General features: G+C 31.7%; 1 protein-coding gene and 1 pseudogene across 1 annotated transcript; one reads left to right on the forward strand and one right to left on the reverse strand.

The window, feature by feature from the left end:
- The first annotated feature begins 10088 nt into the window (after positions 1-10088).
- On the forward strand, positions 10089-13919 carry LOC11433988 (auxin-responsive protein IAA8). The gene is made up of 7 exons (XM_003615342.4): positions 10089-10250; positions 10691-11151; positions 11363-11535; positions 11925-12154; positions 12270-12402; positions 13428-13489; positions 13611-13919. The coding sequence occupies exons 2-7, from the start codon at positions 10744-10746 to the stop codon at positions 13646-13648; spliced, it is 1044 nt and encodes a 347-aa protein (XP_003615390.1). The 5' UTR covers positions 10089-10250; positions 10691-10743; the 3' UTR covers positions 13649-13919.
- A 4190-nt stretch (positions 13920-18109) lies between these two features.
- Positions 18110-20911, reverse strand: LOC11421827 (serine--glyoxylate aminotransferase-like; annotated as a pseudogene).
- Positions 20912-22025: the final 1114 nt, after the last annotated feature.

Genomic DNA, 22025 nt, shown 5'->3' on the forward strand with positions numbered 1-22025 from the left:
CATATGAAATTCGTGTATAATTTTACATGTCACATACTTTAGAGATATTCACAAGTGAATTTATGACCGCATAACTAAGTTTTATGTATTTTATCGCAATATAAAAGTTCGCAGCGTAACTACAATTTTAAAGACAACATGGCAAAACATTCTTCTTACAAATCCAAAGAAGTGTGAAATGGAGGCAAGTGTTTACAAATTACATAATCTTTTCATGTAATAATATATCTACGAAAAAGAAGTGATTACAAATTAGATAATTCACAAAATGTACATGAAATTTTCACCAAGTGATAAAAGAAATGAAAGTATTCATAAGGCTGATTATCTTTTCATTCATGCAACAACCTCTTCCATTAGATTGGACCCCTCGTTTTATGACCACTATATTGCACCTCAAACACCTAATTTAATGATAAAAGAAAGACAATTTCTTTTCTCATCCTCTACACCTGGTTTGTATTGTGAAATCCAAAAAAATATAGGATGTTGAAGAGTATTTTTAACGTGTTTTTTCCCTCTTTTGAATTATATAATCTAAAATGTTGTAGAGCGCGTGAGAAACTAGTATGATAGAATAAGAAATTGTTGAAAAGAAATATAAATGATAGTCAGCCAACAATTTTGGGTGAAAAAAAAAAGTCTCTAAAAAATTAATTTGGTTAGTATATTATATGACAAATAAATTACAGATATTTGCATACCTTAACTATTTGCATACCTTAACTGATTACCAAAAAGGCTTCAATTACTCTTGGTCATAAATTCAAATTTTAATCTCCACAAAATTGATTTTATATAAATATTCTGTTAAAAACAATATTTTTAAAGGTCACTATTTTTTTTGCTTTAAACCTCTTAATATGTTGAACCGGCACAATAGGAGTTATTGAGAAGACTTTTATAAAACAAACTTTTGCAGATATTTTGTTCTATGCTTTGTGATGACAGTCAGTCATTCACTATTGTCCAAATATCCTATCTTCAAAGATAGGATATATTTTTCATACTTCAACATATGAATCTCTTCTGTGTCATGGAGGTATAACCTGTCTATCATAGCTGCAAAACTTGATAAACTTTTTAGTAGCACAGTACAAATGAGAAGAAAAAGAAGAGCATAAATCATATTTTTTTTATATATAAACAAAAATATAAATGACAGAAATCCTAAATAAAAACAAAATTTCCAAATTGAAATGACTCAATATTTAGGATGTATAAAATATTTTGATGCCCGAGGGAGTTGATTTGATTTGCATAAAATTAAATAAACAGAATATAAATATAGTTTTGGAAAAGAATAAGAGAGATGATATCAGAATATAAAAAATATTAAGAACAATTGAATTGAATAAAAACTAGATTGTCATTCACAATAAATAGAGTTTCACAACAACATGTTTCAATTAGAGTTATACAGAGTCATCTCAGACCTAATCCAAGGAAATTAGCTAGACATGAATAAAGAAATAAACAACGTAGTAAAGAAAATAAACCGATAGAGTTCCGTCGTTGCCGGTGTTGCTCTTCAATCTAATTCAATCGGTACTGTTGCTCTCTATTTCCATGTGCTTCTCCCTTCTCTCGTGATGCGTGCGGCCCTTTTCTTTCTTTTCCAAATTGTGATTTCCGTATCCGAGAATGTGTATCCTTTTTTATGTGCCTAGCTTCCTTTTATATAGGTTTGTAACCTAGTTTCTTTCTTTCTCCCCAAGCATGTTACGTTTTTCTTTCTTTTCTTTGATTAAACATAAGCCCATTTAAATCCATTGCTTCTTGATACCTTCTGTTTTGCTCTTTTTAACCATATTTTCTCTTGCGTTTATTTCTTTCCTTGTGCCACATGTCCTTAAAATCGTGTCACGAAATAGCCATCATGACACGTTTTAGCCAATGTTGAGTGAACCTCATCCTGTGCTCTAAATCGTGACACGTTTTCAACAATCGTGACACAATTTTGCTTTCTTCAAAATCTTATATTTTTCTTGTTTTCTTTGCTGTTTAAACTTGCTTGTGAACTCAAAATATCATGAAAATGACACTAAAAATAGTGAATGACTGACTGTCATCACTTTGCTCTTCCATTCAATACCAACAACAATTTTTTAATTAAATTAAGGGTTAAATATGTTTTTGTTTCTATGTCAACTTTTCATTTTAATTTCTCTAAAAAAAATCAACTTTTTAGTCCCCCCAAATTTTACCATCTTCGCTTTTGGTTCCTCCTTTAAAGTAAACTCATATGTAGAATACATATTTTCAAATACAAATTTGCAGAAAAAAAAATTATAATACTATAAGAATTTCTCCCAAAAAATTAGAATTTTTTAAGAAAACATGAATTAAATATGAATTTTTATATTTTTTACGGTTAAAAAATCATGTTTAATTTACGCTTTGTTAAAAAAATAATTGGAAAAGATTTTTAGAATATTCTACACATTTCTGCATGATATCACTAAGAAATACAAAAATTAACTTAAAAATATAGACCAAAACTCGTGATTAAATATTTTATAGAGACGCAAAGTTGAATAATTTTTTTTGAGGGACTAAAACAAAAAGTTTGTATATTTGTAAGGACAAAAAATATATTTTCCCCACCCTATTATTTAGACCAAAACTTAAAAATATAGGATTATTCTTAGAAATATAGACCAAAACTAGTGATTAAAAATTAACAATTATTCTTAGACGATGAATAGGACTATTATTTTCCCCACCCTATGCTATTCTCGCGCGCCTTCCAAAAATGCCACTGGTTCGGATTATATAATTTGAAGCAAATTGTTAGCATTTTTCGGATTCTAAAATCCGAAATATTAGAAACTCCATTTTTTGTGTTGTATTTAATGTCAAAGGTCTCTGTTGATCGTCGTAGAATCCCCGCATAAGCGGCAAAGCAATTGTAAGGATTCTATGAACGGTCAACAATGATCATGACACCCTAAACACTCCTAAAAAACTAAAAAAATGTTTAAGAAAAAGTAAGAAAAGATGGGAAGTGAAGAATTAATGACTTTGTTGAATATGCAAATCTATTTATAGCCTTAAACCTTTCCTAGATCATAACTACAGTCAAATGATACGTTTTTCATGGCCCAACCATCCAAAAATGCATTAAACACACCACAAATCGTCCAAACATTTGGTTAAACGCCACCGTCCAAATAAACTGAGATGTTTCAGATTATATTAGTCGAACCTGTCTAAATATTTTCGGATTATATAATTCGTACAACACAAGAATGTGTTTAGGTTTCATTTTTGGTCGGTTTTCACGGCAAATGACATAGTTTTTTTTTATAAAAAAAGGTACAAAAATAATTAAACAGCTTAAATTAAAATAAGAAAATAACATAAGTGATGAATCTTCTTGGAAGGTGTTCGAAGAGGTGCTTTTGAACTTGATCCTGTTTGCTTGTCAACTGACATATTTCGATCAGGAGGTCAACTGGATCAAGTTCATAAGAACCTTTTCGGAAAAGATGAAAGACAAGATCTCACGTCGTCGTTCATGAGCTTCATCCGGCTGAACCGCACACTCCCATCTAGGTCAGTCGATGGACATCGATACTCAACATCGTCCACCCTCCGCGTGTCTCTGTGGTTGAGTTGGTGGTTGATTTGATCCAGCTGATCCTTCAACCCAGAGAAGGTGACATCAGTGTGAATCCTGAAAAAAAGGGGTGGTTTTCCCCTGTTGCAGTAAATTGCAGCTAGCTTGGTATTCAGATCAATGACAAAGTTTTCCATGGTTTTTTTTGTGTGGTTTACTGGTAACGAAAACAGGGACACCTATTTATAGAACTTTCTGGACGTCGTGAACCAAAGAAACTATTGGTGCCATGAGGACCACAAAAAAAGTCTTGTCCTGAACTATTTCGGATTATATAATCTGAAACATCCCTCACCTTACATAAAATACGAAGTTTCTCTTATTTTCACTCATTATTTAAGCATTTCAGATTATATAATTTGAAAACCTTCGATAGGGTTTCATATTATATAATCCGAAATAAGTCAGAGTATTAGACGGTGGTATGTAATTCATGAAACATAATTTCCACCCATTACCTTATAAATACCCTTCAAACCTTCACCATTTCTCACATCATCATCTCACACCCTATCTTCCTCTTCCTTCTATAATAATATATTTTCATCGTTGGTCTTTCATAAAAAGATGCTACTTTGGAAATTAATGGATTGTTTGAAATGTCAATGGGGATGGTTCAACCCCTCCTCCCCCCCCCCCCCCAAACATCTTTTTCTCTGCTACTTTGGAAATTAATGGATTGTTTGAAAGGTCAATGGGGATGGTCCAACCCCCTCCTCCCCCCACACCCAAACTTCTTTTTCTCCTTCCCCCTCTCCATCAGTTTGCATCACTGGTTTAAGTTAGGGTTTTTTAATAGACTAACATTAGGTTTGAATATTTTATGTAATAAGTTTAAAAAGCTTTGAGCTTTATTTTATTGAAAATGTATTGATATAATAATAAAATGAGATTTTTGTATCATTTTGTCCTTTTAATTTTGTTTATATTTCCATTTTTTATGATTTTGGCATCAAAATAATATAAATAAACCAAAGTCTAATTAAAATTTTGGTAAAAGACATTTTAGATTATATAATCCGAATCAGGGGTATTTCAAAATAAAAAAATAAAAAATAGGGGGCATGAGAAATAAGTAGGGTGGAAAAAGTAATAATTGATGAATTGGATGGAAATTTGTTAGGCGGTCCAATGAAAAGTTAATTCTAAGCCCAAAAAAGTACAAAGAAACTAAATGGCATTTCTTTTCTCACCTCTTTTAATTCTTAAAAACTTCACTCCGAATTTATTTAGACTATTACTTTTCCCATCCTATAACAGTCTCACGTACCCTGTAAAATTTTCAATAATGTCCCTTTGCAGGTCGGATTTCATAATTCGGACTATGCTTATGTATAATCAGCAATCATAATCTCTCTCATTTCACCAATTTTGAATTTTGCTTTTAAAAACAACAAAAAAAGGGTCTATTCATGTCAAATAAAATCATAAAAACACAAGGATGAGAGTTAGGAAGATTAATATTGTCCTTAAAACGACCATACATGTTACAAACATGTTCAGAATTGGTGTTGATGTTGTCTGCATTAGCACCATGAAAAAAGGGTCTAAAGTCTAAACGATGGAATTTTGGATTTTGAGGGCGGAGTATCATAAGAAGTCCCTTCTAAGGGAGTCTTGATCTTAAAAACACAAGGATGAAAGCTACAAAGATTAATATTGTCCTTAAAATGACTATCCATGTTACAAACATGTTCAGAATTCGTGCTGGTGATGTCCGGATTACGTAATCCGAACTGCATCGGTACCATGAAAAAATGGTGTTTAGGGAGGGTGTTCGGATTTTATAATCTGAAAAATTCATTTAGCGCGCCCTATTTTTTGAGATTTTCGGATTACAAAATCCGAATTGGTGAAAAACTCATTTTTTTTCACCTTATAACAAAGGAAAACATTAGTTCGGATTTTAAAATCCGAAAATCTCAAGGACATTTTTGGAAGAAAAAAAATAGGGCGCGCGAGAAATGGATAGGAGGTTAAAAATAATAGTCATTTATTTATCCTAATAGATAATTCTAAAATCACACTCTCTAACATGTACCCATTCTAATATAAATTTTTTATTGATTAAAATTCACATGAGTTCTACCAAATATATATGAAACCAACATAATTTAGTAATTTCTTTAAAAAAAAAAAAAAAACATAATTTATTGACATGAAGCAGATCTTACATTTTCAGTCCGGATTTATTTATACTAATAGAAAACATAATTACAAGTTTTCTTTCAACAAATTATTGTTGACAAACCTAATGTTACATTTCTCAGTCGGTTGAATAACAGTTTTAGCCTCCAAATTTTTTAAAAATTGCGATTTTGACTCTCTAAGAAAAAAAATTACAAAACTATCCCTTAAGTTTTGCATTTGTGACAGCTTTGGCCCCTAAGGCCAATTTTGACTCGGTATACGCTGACCTGACACCCTACGTGAGGTGTCACGTGTTATTTATTTTTACCAAAAATTGATCTTGGGGGCCAAAACTGCTACAGTTGCAAAACTTAGGGGACGGTTTTGTAGTTTTTATTCTTAGGGGACCAAAATCACAATTTCGTAAAAATTAGGGGACGAAAACTGTTATTAAACCATTCTCAGGTAAACTTGTATCTTTTAGCTTTTAACTATACTAAACTTGAACTTGAGATGAAGTTCAAAAATGGTGTCATTATATTTTGATGTTGCAATCTCAAAACTCAGTGTTAAATTCCAAAATTGATACTTCATCTAGAAAGAAATATAAACAAAAAGTACATGTCTTCCGTTCAAATCTGAACATACATATATATATTTTCTTATGTTTTAAACTAAAGAATAGTTTCCGCGATTAAGATGTTGAAAATGCATTTCTCAACTGATACAAGTTCCTATGATTCCTTACATATGATAAAGTTTTTAAAAATAAATGGACTTTTTACACATACAAAATTTAAAACTAGATATGTAAAAATTCTGAAAAAATGCATACACATTTGAGTTTTGAAATTCAAACCAATATAAAGTCCTAAATTTTTTTACTTTGGCGATGTGTCTGGATTATAAAATTTGGACAACCCCCATCCATATTTTAATGTTCGGACATAGATAATTTTGGTGTTTTAAAAGTCCTTGGAGATAGAAATTCAATTTAACCTTATTTGGTCAAAGGATCGGTTCCGACCGTGATTCACAACAATCATGTAATTGTTTGGGAAATACACGAGTGTCTCTATAGAACTTTTTAAAGAATTAAATAATACTATCTCCGTTTCTTTTTAATTGTCACTTTTTGACATTTTACACAAACCAAGATAATCAATAATTGTTACTATTTTTGATACAATAAGTTATACTTTTACTATAATGACCTTATTCATTTAACATCTCATTTCATATATATCTCTTTTCTCAATAAATACTAAGGATAATATTTATAAAATAACATTTAATGTTGCATTTAACTTTGAAAGTGAGAGTTAAATAGGAACAAAAATTTTCTCCAAAAGAGACACTTAAAAAGGAACGGAGGGAGTAAGTTTTTAAAAAAATAATTTCCTAATCTATAATGCTTAAAGAATACAAAAGAGGTACTCGTTAAAAAGACTCTAATCTTTCTTTTTTTATAATAAACCGATTTTCAACGTCTCTTTGCACTGAAATCGGCTCCATGATATTAAAGGCCCACTCTTATAGACCATGAACCATCCGATTTTTTCTTTTTTATTTTCATATTAGGGATGAACCATCATGATGTTATTATAGATTATTATTACTAGAGTGTCCTCGTGAGTTTAACTCAGTTAGTAGGGACAATGCATAATATATGTAAAGGTCGTGGGTTCAAACACCGGACACCACCAAAAAGATTATTATCACTAGAGTGTGCATTTTTACCATCAAGTGTGGATTCCATAGCTCTAAATATTGATGGCTGTGTTTTCCTCAAACTAACTTAGGAGATTTTGATGGTCTTATTCGGGATTATACATGTTCTTTTTTGCATGGTTTCTTCGAGAAAATTAATAGACCTTGGACTGTCCATACTGAGATTTTGGGTTTATACTATAGTAGGAAGCTGTGTCGGGATATTTGCTTTAAGCAGGTGTTGTGTCTATCTGATTCAACTAATGTTGACCTCATCTAAAAGGATTTGAATGTGCATCACAAGTATAGAAATTTGATCACGGCTAAGAACATTCTTCGTAGAGATTGGATGGTTAGTTTATAACATACTTTGTCTGAAGGTAACATTACGTTGCAGCTGATTTCCTGACTAAAAAAGTAGGTTGCAGGGGTAGTGGAGGAAATTTCGCCAGTTTGGTAAGACATTTCTAGGTGGTTGGGTTGGGATTTAGTGCCTCACTCGAGTATTTTAGGTAGTTTTCTTAGTTTTGTGGAGTTGGAATTTGGTAAGAAAGTTGCTCTAGGTTTAATTTTGGTTTGGCTTGCTATTGTGTGGGTTCTAGAAAACTCTCGTAATGATATTATTTTTACGGGAGTGACTGTGGTTGTCGAGTTTTTAGTTGATCGGGTCGAGTATTTCATTTGATTCTTACATCTTTTTTTTTTTTGGTACAAATTCTTAAATCCTTTTTTTTTTGGTACAAATTCTTACATCCTATTTATCGGCAAGGTTTGATATATCCTCAACTTTTTTTTTCTTTCTATTTCTACAAACAATTCCATTGGACCACAATCAACAGTTGATTTAAATCTTGTAGCCTACTATGTCATTTTCAGTTTTACTCTATTGTGGTACATGACCTAGAGTGGAGAAGGGCATAAATTGGGAAATATTTGGTCACCCTTTCCTTATCTGCCCCTTGCAAAGTTTAGAACTCAATACCATGTGAAAATAGTAGGTGGGGATCCATATAGGGCTAGACATGTGATAGTGTGGGGGCATATATGGTAATGAAATTATCAATTTTTGTGTATAATACGAAGGTGGTGGATGTGGACATGAAGAAGGGAATCTTGCCACCTTTGTTATTAAAATAACTAAGAGTAATGAGTGGATTGATGAAATTGTTGATAAACTTTGAGTATTGGGTTGAGCATGCCATGTTTTTCTTTGTCTTAATAATAATCACAATGTTCCTCTCTTTCATGGATGGTGTGTTTCTTTTTCCCGGCCGTCAGAAACAATCAAAGGAGAATGGTATAATACTAATCAAAGATTGAAAGAAACACAATTGGGAAATAGAGAAGCATAAATTATACAAGTATATGGAAAACACCATGATTACATTGAGTAGTAGTAGCATTTTAATAAAGTAGTGTAGTTCGAGGTTACCATAGTCATTTCAGTTATTAATATAGGGGACATGCTAACAATTTGTTAGGATAAAAAAAAAAAAGAAGAAATAATTGACAAGTTTTGTGAACATAAAAATGTATTTTTTTTTTAAAGTTTTAATGTGGTTGAATACACAATTTTCAAAATATTTTTTTTCTTTAAACTTTTTAGCAAATAAGATATTTGTCAGCATTTCCGTTGGTATAATACTCCTTCATTCTTTGTGATGGTTGAAAGCCAAAAAGACTATCTTTGTATTTGGTGAATATTTGTGGTGGTCGAGCCCATTGTCGTGTTTAGGCATTGACTAACCACTTTTTGTACCTTGTGTGAACTGCTTGTTTTGAGTAGCCTTTTTGACACACCTTATGCTGAGGAGACTGTTATATCAGTGTTAATATAATTCATTTTTTATCGTTCAAAAAATAATTATACTCCTTCATTCCTTAATTATCCATGAATATATCAAAATTTGATTTAGCTTTTTTCTTTAAGTTTTCCAAGTCATTTAAACAATTTCATTTATCATTATTTCAATTAGATAATTGAGTTTTTTTATTTAATATATTCATATATTTATAAAAAAAATACAAATAACAATTTATAGCATAAATATATGCTTAAAATAATAATACCAAAATTGTAATTAAGTCAACTTTTTCTTTTAAGAAATACAAATAACAATTTATCGCATAGATATATGCTTAAAATCTGTTCCATACATGAATTGAACTCCACTTTATAAGCTGGGCACTTAAAATATTTTCATTAAAAAAAAACTCTAGTATTTAATATACTATTATTTTTGTCTTCACACAATTGACTGGCATGTTTTATTTTATCGAAAATAATAATACATTTTAACACATAGCCATTTTTATTTATAAAAACAACTTTCCTTCAATAATAACTTTAAAATTTTAACTTTAATTAATTTTTTAGAATAAAACAATTTTTTTCCATTATTTATCATCTCAATTGACAATGAGTTAACTTAACTCTAAATTCAACTTTTATTATCAACGCTAAGACATCTTCTTTACATTGATAAATTTTGATGTCACTCTAACCTTAGTGAGTGGAGAGCTATTTCATTTAAACTTTTGTTATAAAAAAGAATTTAAAATTGCATAAAGTAGTGGTGTTTTTGTTGAAACACTTTCTTTAAATCAAAGTCTATAATATTTTAATGCAAGGATTCTTAGTTTATGTTACTTTGTGACAAATGGAGGATTCTTAGTTTTTGTTTCTTCTTTTCCTTTCACTTTGTACTCTCAAGTCTCAAGCAAAATCTCTAACCTCTCTCTTCTCTTCCACTTCCTCTTCACTCTTTTGATCTTGCTGATTCTTCGGGTAACATTTTTTCAACTTCACCTTCCAAGTTTTGCTTCCATTTTTCTCTCTTCTATGTTACTAAAAAAACTCATGAAACTCTCCAACAAATTTTTTTGGACCAATCCATCAACATAAGTATCAATTTTTGTGAAATGGGTCATCAAAGAATTTATGAAAGTTTATATCTTTAGGCTAAAATGGTGGTTGGAAAGTGATTTAGTTAATAGTTTGTTTCATGAGTTTTGCATTTAATTTAACTATGTTATGTTTTTGTTTTAGTACTATGTTGTGTTTTTCAATGTTCTTGGTTTAGGAACAATAACAAATGTTGTTTATTCTTTGATGTGTTTTTCATGAGTTCTACATTACATATGTTATGTTTTTGTTTTAGTACTATGTTGTGTTTTTCAATGTTTTTGGTTAAGGAACAATGACAAATGTTGTTCTTTTTTTTATAGGGTATTGAAAGATTGAAGCTTTTTTTCTTGTTTGAAACTTTGTATTCATTGTGATGTCTCTACCAAGGCTAGGGATAGGTGATGAGGAAAGTAAAAGCAATGTTACTTTGTTGGAAAAAAGTTTGCATTTGAATGGTTCAAAACCAAAAGAGTTCAACTACATGGGATTACCATCCTCTAATTGTTCATCAGTGGATAGTTCAGTTCCAAAAATTCAATCTTTTAAAGATGAGACCAAAAGTAATTTGAATCTTAAAGCTACTGAGCTTAGATTGGGACTTCCAGGATCACTTTCTCCTGAAAGAGATTCATCAGATTTTTGTTTGAGAAGTTCAAAGCAGTTTGATGAAAAGCCTCTTTTTCCTTTGCACCCTCAAAAAGATGATCATCTTTTTGAATCAAAGCCTGCTGTTTTAGGTAACAAAAGAGGGTTTTCTGATGCCATGAATGTTTTTTCAGAGGTAAGTTTTTAATTCAATCAAAAGTGTATGATGGTTTTAAACTGCGGTTCAAGCTATGCTGCGAACTTTTATATTGCAGTAAAATGCTGTTTGATGCAACCCGCTATTAAGTTGCGGACTGCAATTTAGAACTATATGATCTATCTACTTTTTAATAAAATAATGGAAGATTGTACTAAGTATTAAAGTTCCCTCCAAATTGATTATGCAGGGGAAATTGAAGCCTAGCTCCAAAATGCTTGAGAATGTTGCCGGGCAGAAAGTGAAAGCCGATGAAATAGCAACAGTTAAGATTGGTCTTGAGAGACCTAATGGTGTTGGTGAAAGCAAACCAGGTCTTAATGGTTCTGCAAATAATGGAAATAGCACTGCTCCTGCTAGCAAGTAAGTAGGGTGGCCGGTGGTGTGAATTGGCATTAGAGTTTACCGCAAGGTTTTAAATTTAGGACATGTTACGTTTTTTTATATTGCGAATCAAATGCTGTTGATGTCGCAGCTCAGCCTGAATCGCAGTTACTTACAAACGCGGCGACATCAAAAGCCATGATGTCGCAGCTCAGATTGCTGTCAAATAATGGCCGCGTTTCAATTTTTGTGATTTTTGAGAGTCATAGTCAAATGCAGCTTGAATTGTGATTGTATCACGGTCATGCCACCATAAAAAATCATGATGTCGCGGCCCAGGCCGCGGTTGCAAACTTATTTTAAAAGCTTGGCTTGGCTTAACAATGGAAATGATCTCGGAATAATGATCGATGAATCTTGTGGTGCAGGGCACAGGTTGTTGGTTGGCCTCCAATAAGATCATTTAGGAAAAATTCATTAACAACTGCTTCAAAGAACACTGAAGAGGTTGATGGAAAATTGGGATCAGGAGGTGCAGTGTTTGTGAAGGTTAGCATGGATGGTGCTCCTTATTTAAGAAAAGTAGACTTGAAGAATTACACTGCATATTCAGAACTATCTTCTTCTCTTGAGAAGATGTTCAGCTGTTTCACCATAGGTAGGTAGGAATAGGTTATAGGTTAATTTTGGAATAAAAGAAAAATAGTCTTTCAACGATTTGAGGCAATTTTTGTGTCTGGATCAAGTTACTGCTTATGTTGATGTGATTTCAGGTCAATGTGAATCTCATGGAAACCAGATGCTGAATGAAACCAAGCTGAGGGATCTGCTTCATGGGTCAGAATATGTTATTACTTATGAGGATAAAGATGGTGATTGGATGCTTGTCGGTGATGTTCCCTGGGAGTAAGTTTATATACTTGGTTTTCTTTCACGCGATTAATGAAGCATATACATGGAAATGACACTGACACCGTCGACATTGGTAGTATTTTTAGAAAATAAAATAATTGAATGTTACCACATGTGTTGGTGTTGTGTCGGACACTAAACACACATTCAATCTACATAAGGATAAATACACATCATCAACATTCTAGGTAGATAAGTTTTATACAAATGTTTAATCATATTTTATTATCTTATCACAGTGTAAACACATATTTAAACATTATAATGTGATATTAGAAGGTAATGAAATAGTTAAACTTATGTGTAAAATTTATTTATACAGTCTGTTTATGCTGATAAAAATAATGAGTTCTTTTAAAATAATTACAGAAATAAAAATTTTGCAGCATTGTGGTTTTAGTTTGAAATAGGTGGTCCATGTAAGTATATTAATAGAAGGTAAGAAACTGCCATTTTTGGCATTATTGAAGACTGTACAAAAGCAATAAAAGTTTGAATGATAATGGATATAAACCATACTGTACTATTTGTACTGCATTGGTGACATGTGAGTATAATCAGAACAATGTGACTTCAAATTAAAATGGACTAACAATTTAAGCCAATTCAAAACTTAGTGCTTGTTTACTGTTTAGATTAGCTGGAGTTAGACGAAATAATAGTGTGGCACAATAATTTTGACAAAAGTTACACTTTAGAGCTTAAACAAAATCACAGTGCTGCCATGATTCCAAATTCCAAACATGCAGTCATACACTACATGAATATGTTACATGGGGCTTAGCCGCTTAGGAGTTTGATTATCCTGTTTTCAATTTTGCGTTTCATAGTATTTATTGCTTATTTCGTAATTAATCCAGTTGCGAATTTGATACGATTTTATTGAAAGGGATTAGGAAATTTCTTAGAGAGGGTCTATGTTTATAGACAGTTTTACTAACCTTGTTTACTTCACTTTGATTTTATATCTGCACCCTGCAAACTAATTCCAACACCTAATATATCTCAACTCTTTGCAGGATGTTTATTGATACATGCAGGAGACTAAGAATCATGAAGAGCTCTGATGCCATTGGTTTAGGTTAGTATTCCATTCATTTAACACCATCAATCTTTATTTTTGATAAAATTTTATTTATATTATACTATATGTTAGCATTTCCAATTCAAGTACAAATTATGTGTTGTGGTCCATTTTGCAGCCCCCAGAGCAGTTGAAAAAAGTAAAAGCAGGAACTAAGCAGTAAGCAGTATCAATAATGGTCACACACACTCTATCTATCTAACTGTCTATGGTGTGAAAATGTTTCAGTTTTTTTGTTTTTATTATTGTCACAATTTATATAATCCCTAAGACATTTTAGTGTGAAAGATTCTTATATGTCCTGTTGTGAAGGATTAGTGTGTGAAACTGTGAAATATTGCATTATATATGTTTGTGGCTTTGTGTGTTGTTGAAAACAAAAAACTGTTTAACTTAATATGGAATGTAACTTTTACAGTTTCTATGACACTGTTTTTAACTTTTGTTACATGTCTATGTCATTCACCTGTTGCATATAGTAGTTAGGTGTTGGCAAGAACTGACACAAAAAAGGTTGAATTCCCATAGTTTAGAGTTGGTATAATAATTTTTATGATCACATTTTTACCCAAACAGTGGTCCCCAACTTGTAACCATTCTGAATATGGAACAAGATTCTAGTATGACACTTTGAAACGATTAAAATTAAAATAGACGAATTCATATTTTAGGCTCGATATTTTAGATTTTACAAAAAAATAAAAAAATTGCATATTTTATGATATGTTTGATCTAAATTCAATGATCATCAATGTAGGGACTGCGTCGAATTTTGTTGTAACCATATTATTACTACAAAATGGAAAATGGTCACAAATAAAATGGAAAAATCCACGTAAATTTTATATAATAGTTTATATAATAGTGAGCGTTGAAAAGAAAGTGTTACTAGCCGAAGTCGGAATAAAAATGTTGTGCTTGGTGATGGTTTGAGTCATTTGCATTAAACAATAGAGATACTGTGACAGTGTTGGATACGGTTGTCGGGTTGTCCAGTAGCATAGCATGTGAAGCACTGATTATTGGGTGCAGTGCAGTGCATGGATCTTCCTGCTTCATTCAACTGAACAGAAGTGGCATCATCAACAATGCTGAGCTTTCATTGGCTCTTGTTTTTATAATGAAACATTGTTTTAAGTTCTCGACATCAAAAAAGTTCTTGCGTATAAAAGAACCTACAGATTACAGGCTACATAGCCATCCTTTTTTAGGGTTGGTTTATGCCATATAGACATGAATTTAAATTGGACATGGTGATAAGTTATAATCTGAGTTTTTTATTAATTTAAACTAAGAAAGATATACCTACCATTAAAGATTTGGAAGAAATATTAATCTGTATTAAAATTTTAGATGGCTGGATTTTGTACTTTGACATCTCCTCCAGTCTATGCTACAGTGAATGTCCATTTTAGTCCTTTATATTTTTTTCTCGCTTCAATTTACTTTTCGAGAAAACGCACATTTATACTTTTTTTCATCTGTATATCCTCCTTACATAACCGTAAAGATAAATAATACCTTGAAGTGACTGAGGTTTATTTAAGGAGTTAATCTCTTCTAAGTTTTAACATTTTTTTTCATACACATTGATTAGATGTCGAACTTAAGATAAAAATAATAGAGACTCAGAATATGTAAAACTTGTGTTACATAGTGATAAAAGGAATAGACTTTATATAAGATAATAAATATAAGAGCTTAGAAGTGATTATGTTTTTTTAAGCTAAAAATTTCTCGTTTCTTATTATGCTAAATGTGTGTCTATTTTCTTATGCTTGTTTTTTTCACTTGGTTGTCTATGTGTTATTATCTTTGGTTGCCCGTGTATTCATGGTTCTTGCTCGATCTGTGTATAGGTGATTTTTATAATGTAGTTTCTTATATTTTTTTATGTGTATAAATGATTTTTAAATTGAAATAAAGGAAGGTTGTTTCCTTTTTCTTTTTTTTTAGGGAAAAGGAAGGCTGTTTCTTATATTGTTGTTTCCTTGTCACTGTATGCGTGTGTATGTGTGAGCAAATATAGGAAGAAGGGTACTATATCAAGGGAGAGAGACTTTTTTTTTTTTTTGGGAATTTCTATAGAATTTGCCTATTTTTTTTACAAGAAAAAAATGAGATATATATTAACACAACAAAAATGATCCCCTACACAGGGAGTGCTAAGGGAAGCCAGCAATAGTTAGTACAAAGGCAGCAAGGTCAAAAGGAAAGGCTGGCTGCCACGAAGTAACAAATTAATTACAAAGAAATGCCCCTTCCTCCCCATAGTGAGTCTTCAACACCCTATATCACAACCCATCTTTATCAACCAACATCCTCCAACACCATTTACCTAGTAACGACAAGTTGAACTCCCTCAGCCTCCTGACACCTTACCCTTCATCCTCATTACTTCGACAAACAGAGTCCTAGTTCACCCAAGATATTTTCCTAAAATCCTCACCTCCCACCAGTCTTGCAATTCAAAACACGAGATGCCTCCTTCAACCACGAGTTAGTGACATTCACACCAGTTAAGATGTTATTCTGAAAATTAACTTCTAAACCAGAAACTTCTTTGAATAATAATAACATAGCTCTCATCAATCAGATATTGGCCCAACTTTTGTCCCCAATAATTAAAGTGTCATCCGCAAATTGTAAGTGTAAAATGTGCACTAGAGTGGTCGTCCCAACCGAGTAACCGTGAAAAGACCTGTATCAACCAAGGATCTCATTGAAACATTCAAACCCTCCGTTGCTAAAAGAAAGAGAAAGGATGACAGAGGGTCGCCTTGTCTTAAACCTCTCTCCAATTGAAATTCATCAGTTGGGCATCCATTCACTAACACCGATGTCGTTGCTGAACCAATACATTCTAGGGTTAAATATGTTTTTGGTCCCTATAAAATTAGGACCTTTTAAGTTTAGTCAATACTTAATTTTAATAGTTATTTTAGTCCCTAAAATTTTTCTACACTCAGTATTAGTCATTCCTCAATTCAAATTTGTTTAATTTATGTTTAAACTCTTGAGTTTCTACGTCCAGATTTTGTTAATTTTATCTTTAACTTTTTTCGTTTAAAAAATTCATATTTAATTAGTTTCATGTTAAAAAAAAGTAAATTTTAGTTAATGAACTTTTCATAGTATTCTAAACTTGTCTCACAAAAATCGTACAAAAATTTAAGAGTTTAAGGATAATTAAACAAACTTTGTTGTAACATTGACTAAAATTAGAAGTAATGTTTTTTTGTAGGGACTAAAAAATCTATTAAAATTAAGTAAGGAATAAATTTAGAAATTCCCAATTTTATAGATTAAAAACATATTTAACCCTACATTTTAAGATCCACTTGCGTCATAAAACTGAAAATTTCATATTTTTGATAACATCATCCAAATAATCCAAGTCCATGGAATCAAAAGCTTTTTTAAAATCTACTTTAAAAAGCGACATCTCCTTATTGAGTTTCCTTACATCATCAACCATTTCATTTGCAATGAGGATTCCGTCTAGAATTTGTCTTCCCTTAATAAAAGCTGACTGAACATGCCATACCACACTCCCAATAACAAGGTGCAAAATGAGTAAAGACTTGAAGTGGTTTGCAAAATGAGTATAGACTGCTGAGCGGATATGCGGAACACCTTCAACTTGAACCCCATTTACCTTGATCATGGAAATTGAAAGCACTAACAAAGTCTTGCGAATTTTAAAAGTATTTAAAAAAGTCTTTAAAAGACACATATTTCTTTAAAAAAGTCTTGTGAATTTTAAAAGCACTAACAATATTCATAATAGTGTGTCATCAACTTAATTTAAGGTACAACAAGAAGTACGTGACACAAGAAATGAAACGGGAACAAGAAACAACATCTTCTTTGGCATAGTTTGGAAGCTCTCGGATCCTTCTTCAATGATAGACTCCAACCTTGGAAATTTGGAACAACATTTTTTAGGGGTTATGATGAGAGCAGAAGCTACCTCACGGCAATTTTGGATGCTTCTCATTTCCATCTTCCTTGGCATATAATTAATCAATAGTTGTTTGGATTAAATATCTTCTGCGTGCAACTGCATAGACTACTCTTTTAAATTAAGTATGAACGGAATGGATTACAAAACTCTCCTTCAAAAGATTTAATCACAAGTTGTAATTAATCAAATTAGAAAGGAAAAAAAGGTTTAGAGGAAAGAGCAAATGGAACTATATATTTATATTTGGAGAGTCATCGGTTGATATTAGTGATAACTTTTTTTCGTTGAAAGAATATTAGTGATAACTTGAAAATGTCTCTTTTTGGATTGAAATAGATTTCATAGCAATCACAACAACAAAGCATTTTATGATCATTTGTAAAAGGAGAGTGTTAACCGGTGAACATCGTAAAAATAGCAAAATAACGTGTACACGTTACGTTGACTTAAAGAAACTTTTTTTTTTTTTGGGGTAGAAAGACTCAAGAAAAACGTCTCTACTAACTCTCGATTTGATAATGAAACTATACTATTAATCCTTTTGAATCATGTACTATCCTCCAATCACATTATTCCCAATGCATTGCATTGATACTGTATAATACATGAAAGAATAGAAAAGAAATAATAACAAGAAAAATTCATGTGACTCAAATTCTTGAAGGGATTATAGGAACATTGTTTAGTAAATAAGCACTTGCAGCAGCAACTCCACTTCCGAGCTGGACAGGGTAACCCACATCTTTGAGTGTCATCTCCACACCAGCAAGACAACCCAAAAGTTGCAACTGCAAATATATAACATATGAAATAATCATTTTTTTTTTATTTTTATAAATGACAATTTTGTATATTATAAATTTTTAACATTGTCTAATCATTTTTTTATTTGTACTTTGATTTGTTAAATTCATGTAATAGTATAGATAACAACATCAACAATAGTTAGTTTAAGCTATTATGATTAAATAAAAGCTAACCTATGCTACTAGATAATTGAATAAATTAATGTCTCTATCTAAAGAAAAGCCAAAAAAATGTTTTCCTTGGACTAATATCCATGCAATATGTGACAATGATGGATGTATGAGAAATAACTAGTTTACCTCATTTAGATGGCCAACATGTCCTATTCTGAATACTTTCCCAGCAACTTTGTTCAATCCACCTCCTAAGCTTAAATTGCATCTCTTCCATGCCCTACTAACTATTTCACCACTGTCAATGTTAGGAGGACCAACAATAGCAGTCACACTGGCACTATACCACTCACTCCTCCTTTTGGCAACAATTCTTCAATCCCCATGCCTCTACTACAAGCCTACATATAGCATAGAAGACATAGGAAATACAATAAATTCAAGTAATAGAAATAAGAATTTTTCGAGACGCGTAAAAATTACTTTGACTAGTTGATGTGGGATGATTTCAACATATCTCTCTTACCCAGAACTAGACATCTGAAGTATGGACAAATACCTGACTCAAATACACCGAATTATGAATTATCTGGTTGCTTTGGCTAAACGCTTGTGCCTTAAAATCACATTTTCAAATCCTTCCTCAAAAACCAAGTCAAGGGCTGCTCTTAGACCATAGAGCAACTGAATGGAAGGAGTGTATGGCCAATAAGTTCCCAAGTTGTAGCATTTCAAGTAACCATTCCAATCAAAGAAAGATCTAAGTGATGTAGCAGATTTTGAAGCCTCAATGGCTTTAGGTCCTGCACATACAATTCCCATTCCTGTAGAAAGAGAAAGAGCTTTCTGAGAGCTAGTCACTACCACGTCTACACCCCATTCATCCATGCGGAAATCAAGAGCACCAATGGAAGACACAGCATCAACAATAATGAGTGATGGGTGCTGGTACTTGTCTGAGTAAAAAAAAAACATAATGTGAGGATAGTCACTTTGTTTAAGAGAAGTAAAAAAGTGAAATTTTTTACAATAATAATTAAAACTACATGCTAGAAAACTATTGATTGGAAAAGAATGATACATAGTTTTAGACAAAAAAAAAACTTGTCCTAAGAAAACACATTATGTCATACATGTTTTAGACAAATCATTGTGAAGTCAAACAAATGTAATGAGACCCGAAATATAGCATTTGAAATCAATTATGTTACTTCTTATGGCAATGCAATTATGTGACACTTCATGTGCACACGATCAACAAGGTATCACAAATGCACATGATCAACCAGGTATCACAATTTATCAACGAGATAACACAAATACATGAAAAATTTGGAATTTTCACCAATGCCAATAATCCAACGGATTTAAAACTTCTAAATAAGACTATTCCAAAAAATTCAAATATCTCTATAGATATAAACATACACAAAGTTATGATGATGACAAATATATATAACTTAATAATTGAATAACAGTCATAATTAAAACGGATTATCACCGAGGATTTTTCTCACTTTCGTCAAGTCATTTGTGACCATGTTGTTGTCTCATTATGAACAATACAAATTGCTTTTATGGTATGTGTTTTATCTGAAGCAAGTTTTGATTCTAGAGCATCAAGATCGACACCTTGACCCCATTCACTTTCTACAACATCAATCTTAAAGTTGAGGCATTTTTGTTGTTCAATCCAAAGCAAACTGAATTGGCCAATTAAAAAATACACTACGATCCCCAAGAGACAATGTATTTGTCAATGCACTCTCCCATGCACCGATACCTGAAACAAAACAAATGAAGAGTCATAACTTAAATTATAAGTGTCGGACAACTTGATCTATAAAATTAACGAAATTTCAATATAATTCATGAAATTGAAAGTTTCAATCATACTAACGTCTTATTGACTCAAGTCTTATTGACTTTGAGTCGGTCAATAAAAATTATCCGAAATGGTTTAATGTGGTAAAGATTTTTTGATCAATAGTATTAATTTTAGACCAAATTTTCAATTTAGTAGGATGTGTTTAAGTCATCAATGTAAAAAGGTAAAAGATCTAATCAACTAGAAAACATTCTAATGACTAAGGAAATATATTAGACTAATATCAACTAAACTATAACAATGAATTAATATATAAACAATGAACAATTTAACAAGTCCAATTATACATTACCGGTTGTGGGGATGAGAAATGGGATTCTAGAAGTAGTCTTGAAAATTTTCTTCACATCATCAAGTAAAGTTTTTGTCAATGCTGTTATTGCTGGAGTACGATGATTCTCATTGTTTCTGTTCATTGCACGAATAACATATTCACAGGAATGTTGGTAGGCCCAGGAACAAAGAGATGGTTTCTTCCAGGTCCATAAGCAAAATCCATCTTACTTCTATGCTTCAAATCTCAATCTTCAAGCTATTTCAATTCAACCAAAATATAAAATCCATCAAAAATAAATATTTATCATATTAATTACAATGATCCTTGATATCATTAATTGCCTTATAAGAACAATTTTATGATTTCCAAAACTAAAATTCTTTCTTGGAGAAACTTTCCTTGAAACCTCAGCTCAAATTTTTACATAATAAAAATTGTGGCTAGTGGTGTGTAGCAGCTGACCTAAAAAGTGAGATAGGGTAGCCATATGACAAATGACGGTCACCAATATTTGATTTTTTTTGGACAAATTACATAAACAATATTATAAGCTATAAATAAACTTGTATATTTCTCAACAAAAAAAAAACTTACTTTTAATATAAAATTAAATTTAACACTTAAATCTCGTGAGACACTCATAAATCAAAATACCTAAGAACAAAAGATAGAGAACAAATATTAAAAAACCATAAAACAAGAGAAACCATAAGATAGAAGAGTGTGTTTCTTGGTAGGTAAGAAGAGAAAAAGAGTTGAAAAACGATAGGGTTTACAAAATCCTCAAAATGCCTTAAAAAAAGTTTTAAAAACAGAGTCAATTTAAAAATTTCCTACTAAAATCAAATAGCGGCGGCCACTATTCGCTACGCCACTATAGCATCCAAAGCGTCGGCTATTTGATTACGCGCTGCTTGGACGATTAGCATTGCGGTTTATCGCCATTATGCTACGCGTGACCGCTATAGCGTTGCTATTGGCCGCTATTGACTACTACGCGTATGACATATCACAATTTTATGTGTTACGTGGGTTCTTCATAAACTCTCTTTGAGTCTATATTTCACATAAAATCATCTACCTTGTTTCACAAAAAACTTTGATTCTTAATTTGTTTTGAGGGTTCGTCGTATTGACCCTAATATTGTTATAAAAAAAATTGGTACAAATATTATTTTTTTTGACAATAATTAGAATTACCTGCGGTTATGGGATCCGCCAGAAATGCCCTCAGTGAAACGAAAATAGCTGGAAAATCCGCGAGTATTCCTGCGGATTAATTTCCGCATGAAAACACGTAGGAAAATAGATAGAATCTAGTAATGACATTTAAGGTGGAAAAGTTTATACTTTCTCGTTCAAAATGCCACAGCCGGTACATTGTCTAGGCTGGTCGCACATTTATTAGGTCAAACATTTATCGAGACGTAAAAGTAATTAAAAAGTAGTGGCCTTTTTAATGCTAATAGTATAGTATTATT

Source organism: Medicago truncatula, chromosome 5 (assembly GCF_003473485.1).
Source record: "Medicago truncatula cultivar Jemalong A17 chromosome 5, MtrunA17r5.0-ANR, whole genome shotgun sequence".
In the NCBI taxonomy this organism is placed as follows: Eukaryota; Viridiplantae; Streptophyta; class Magnoliopsida; order Fabales; family Fabaceae; genus Medicago; species Medicago truncatula.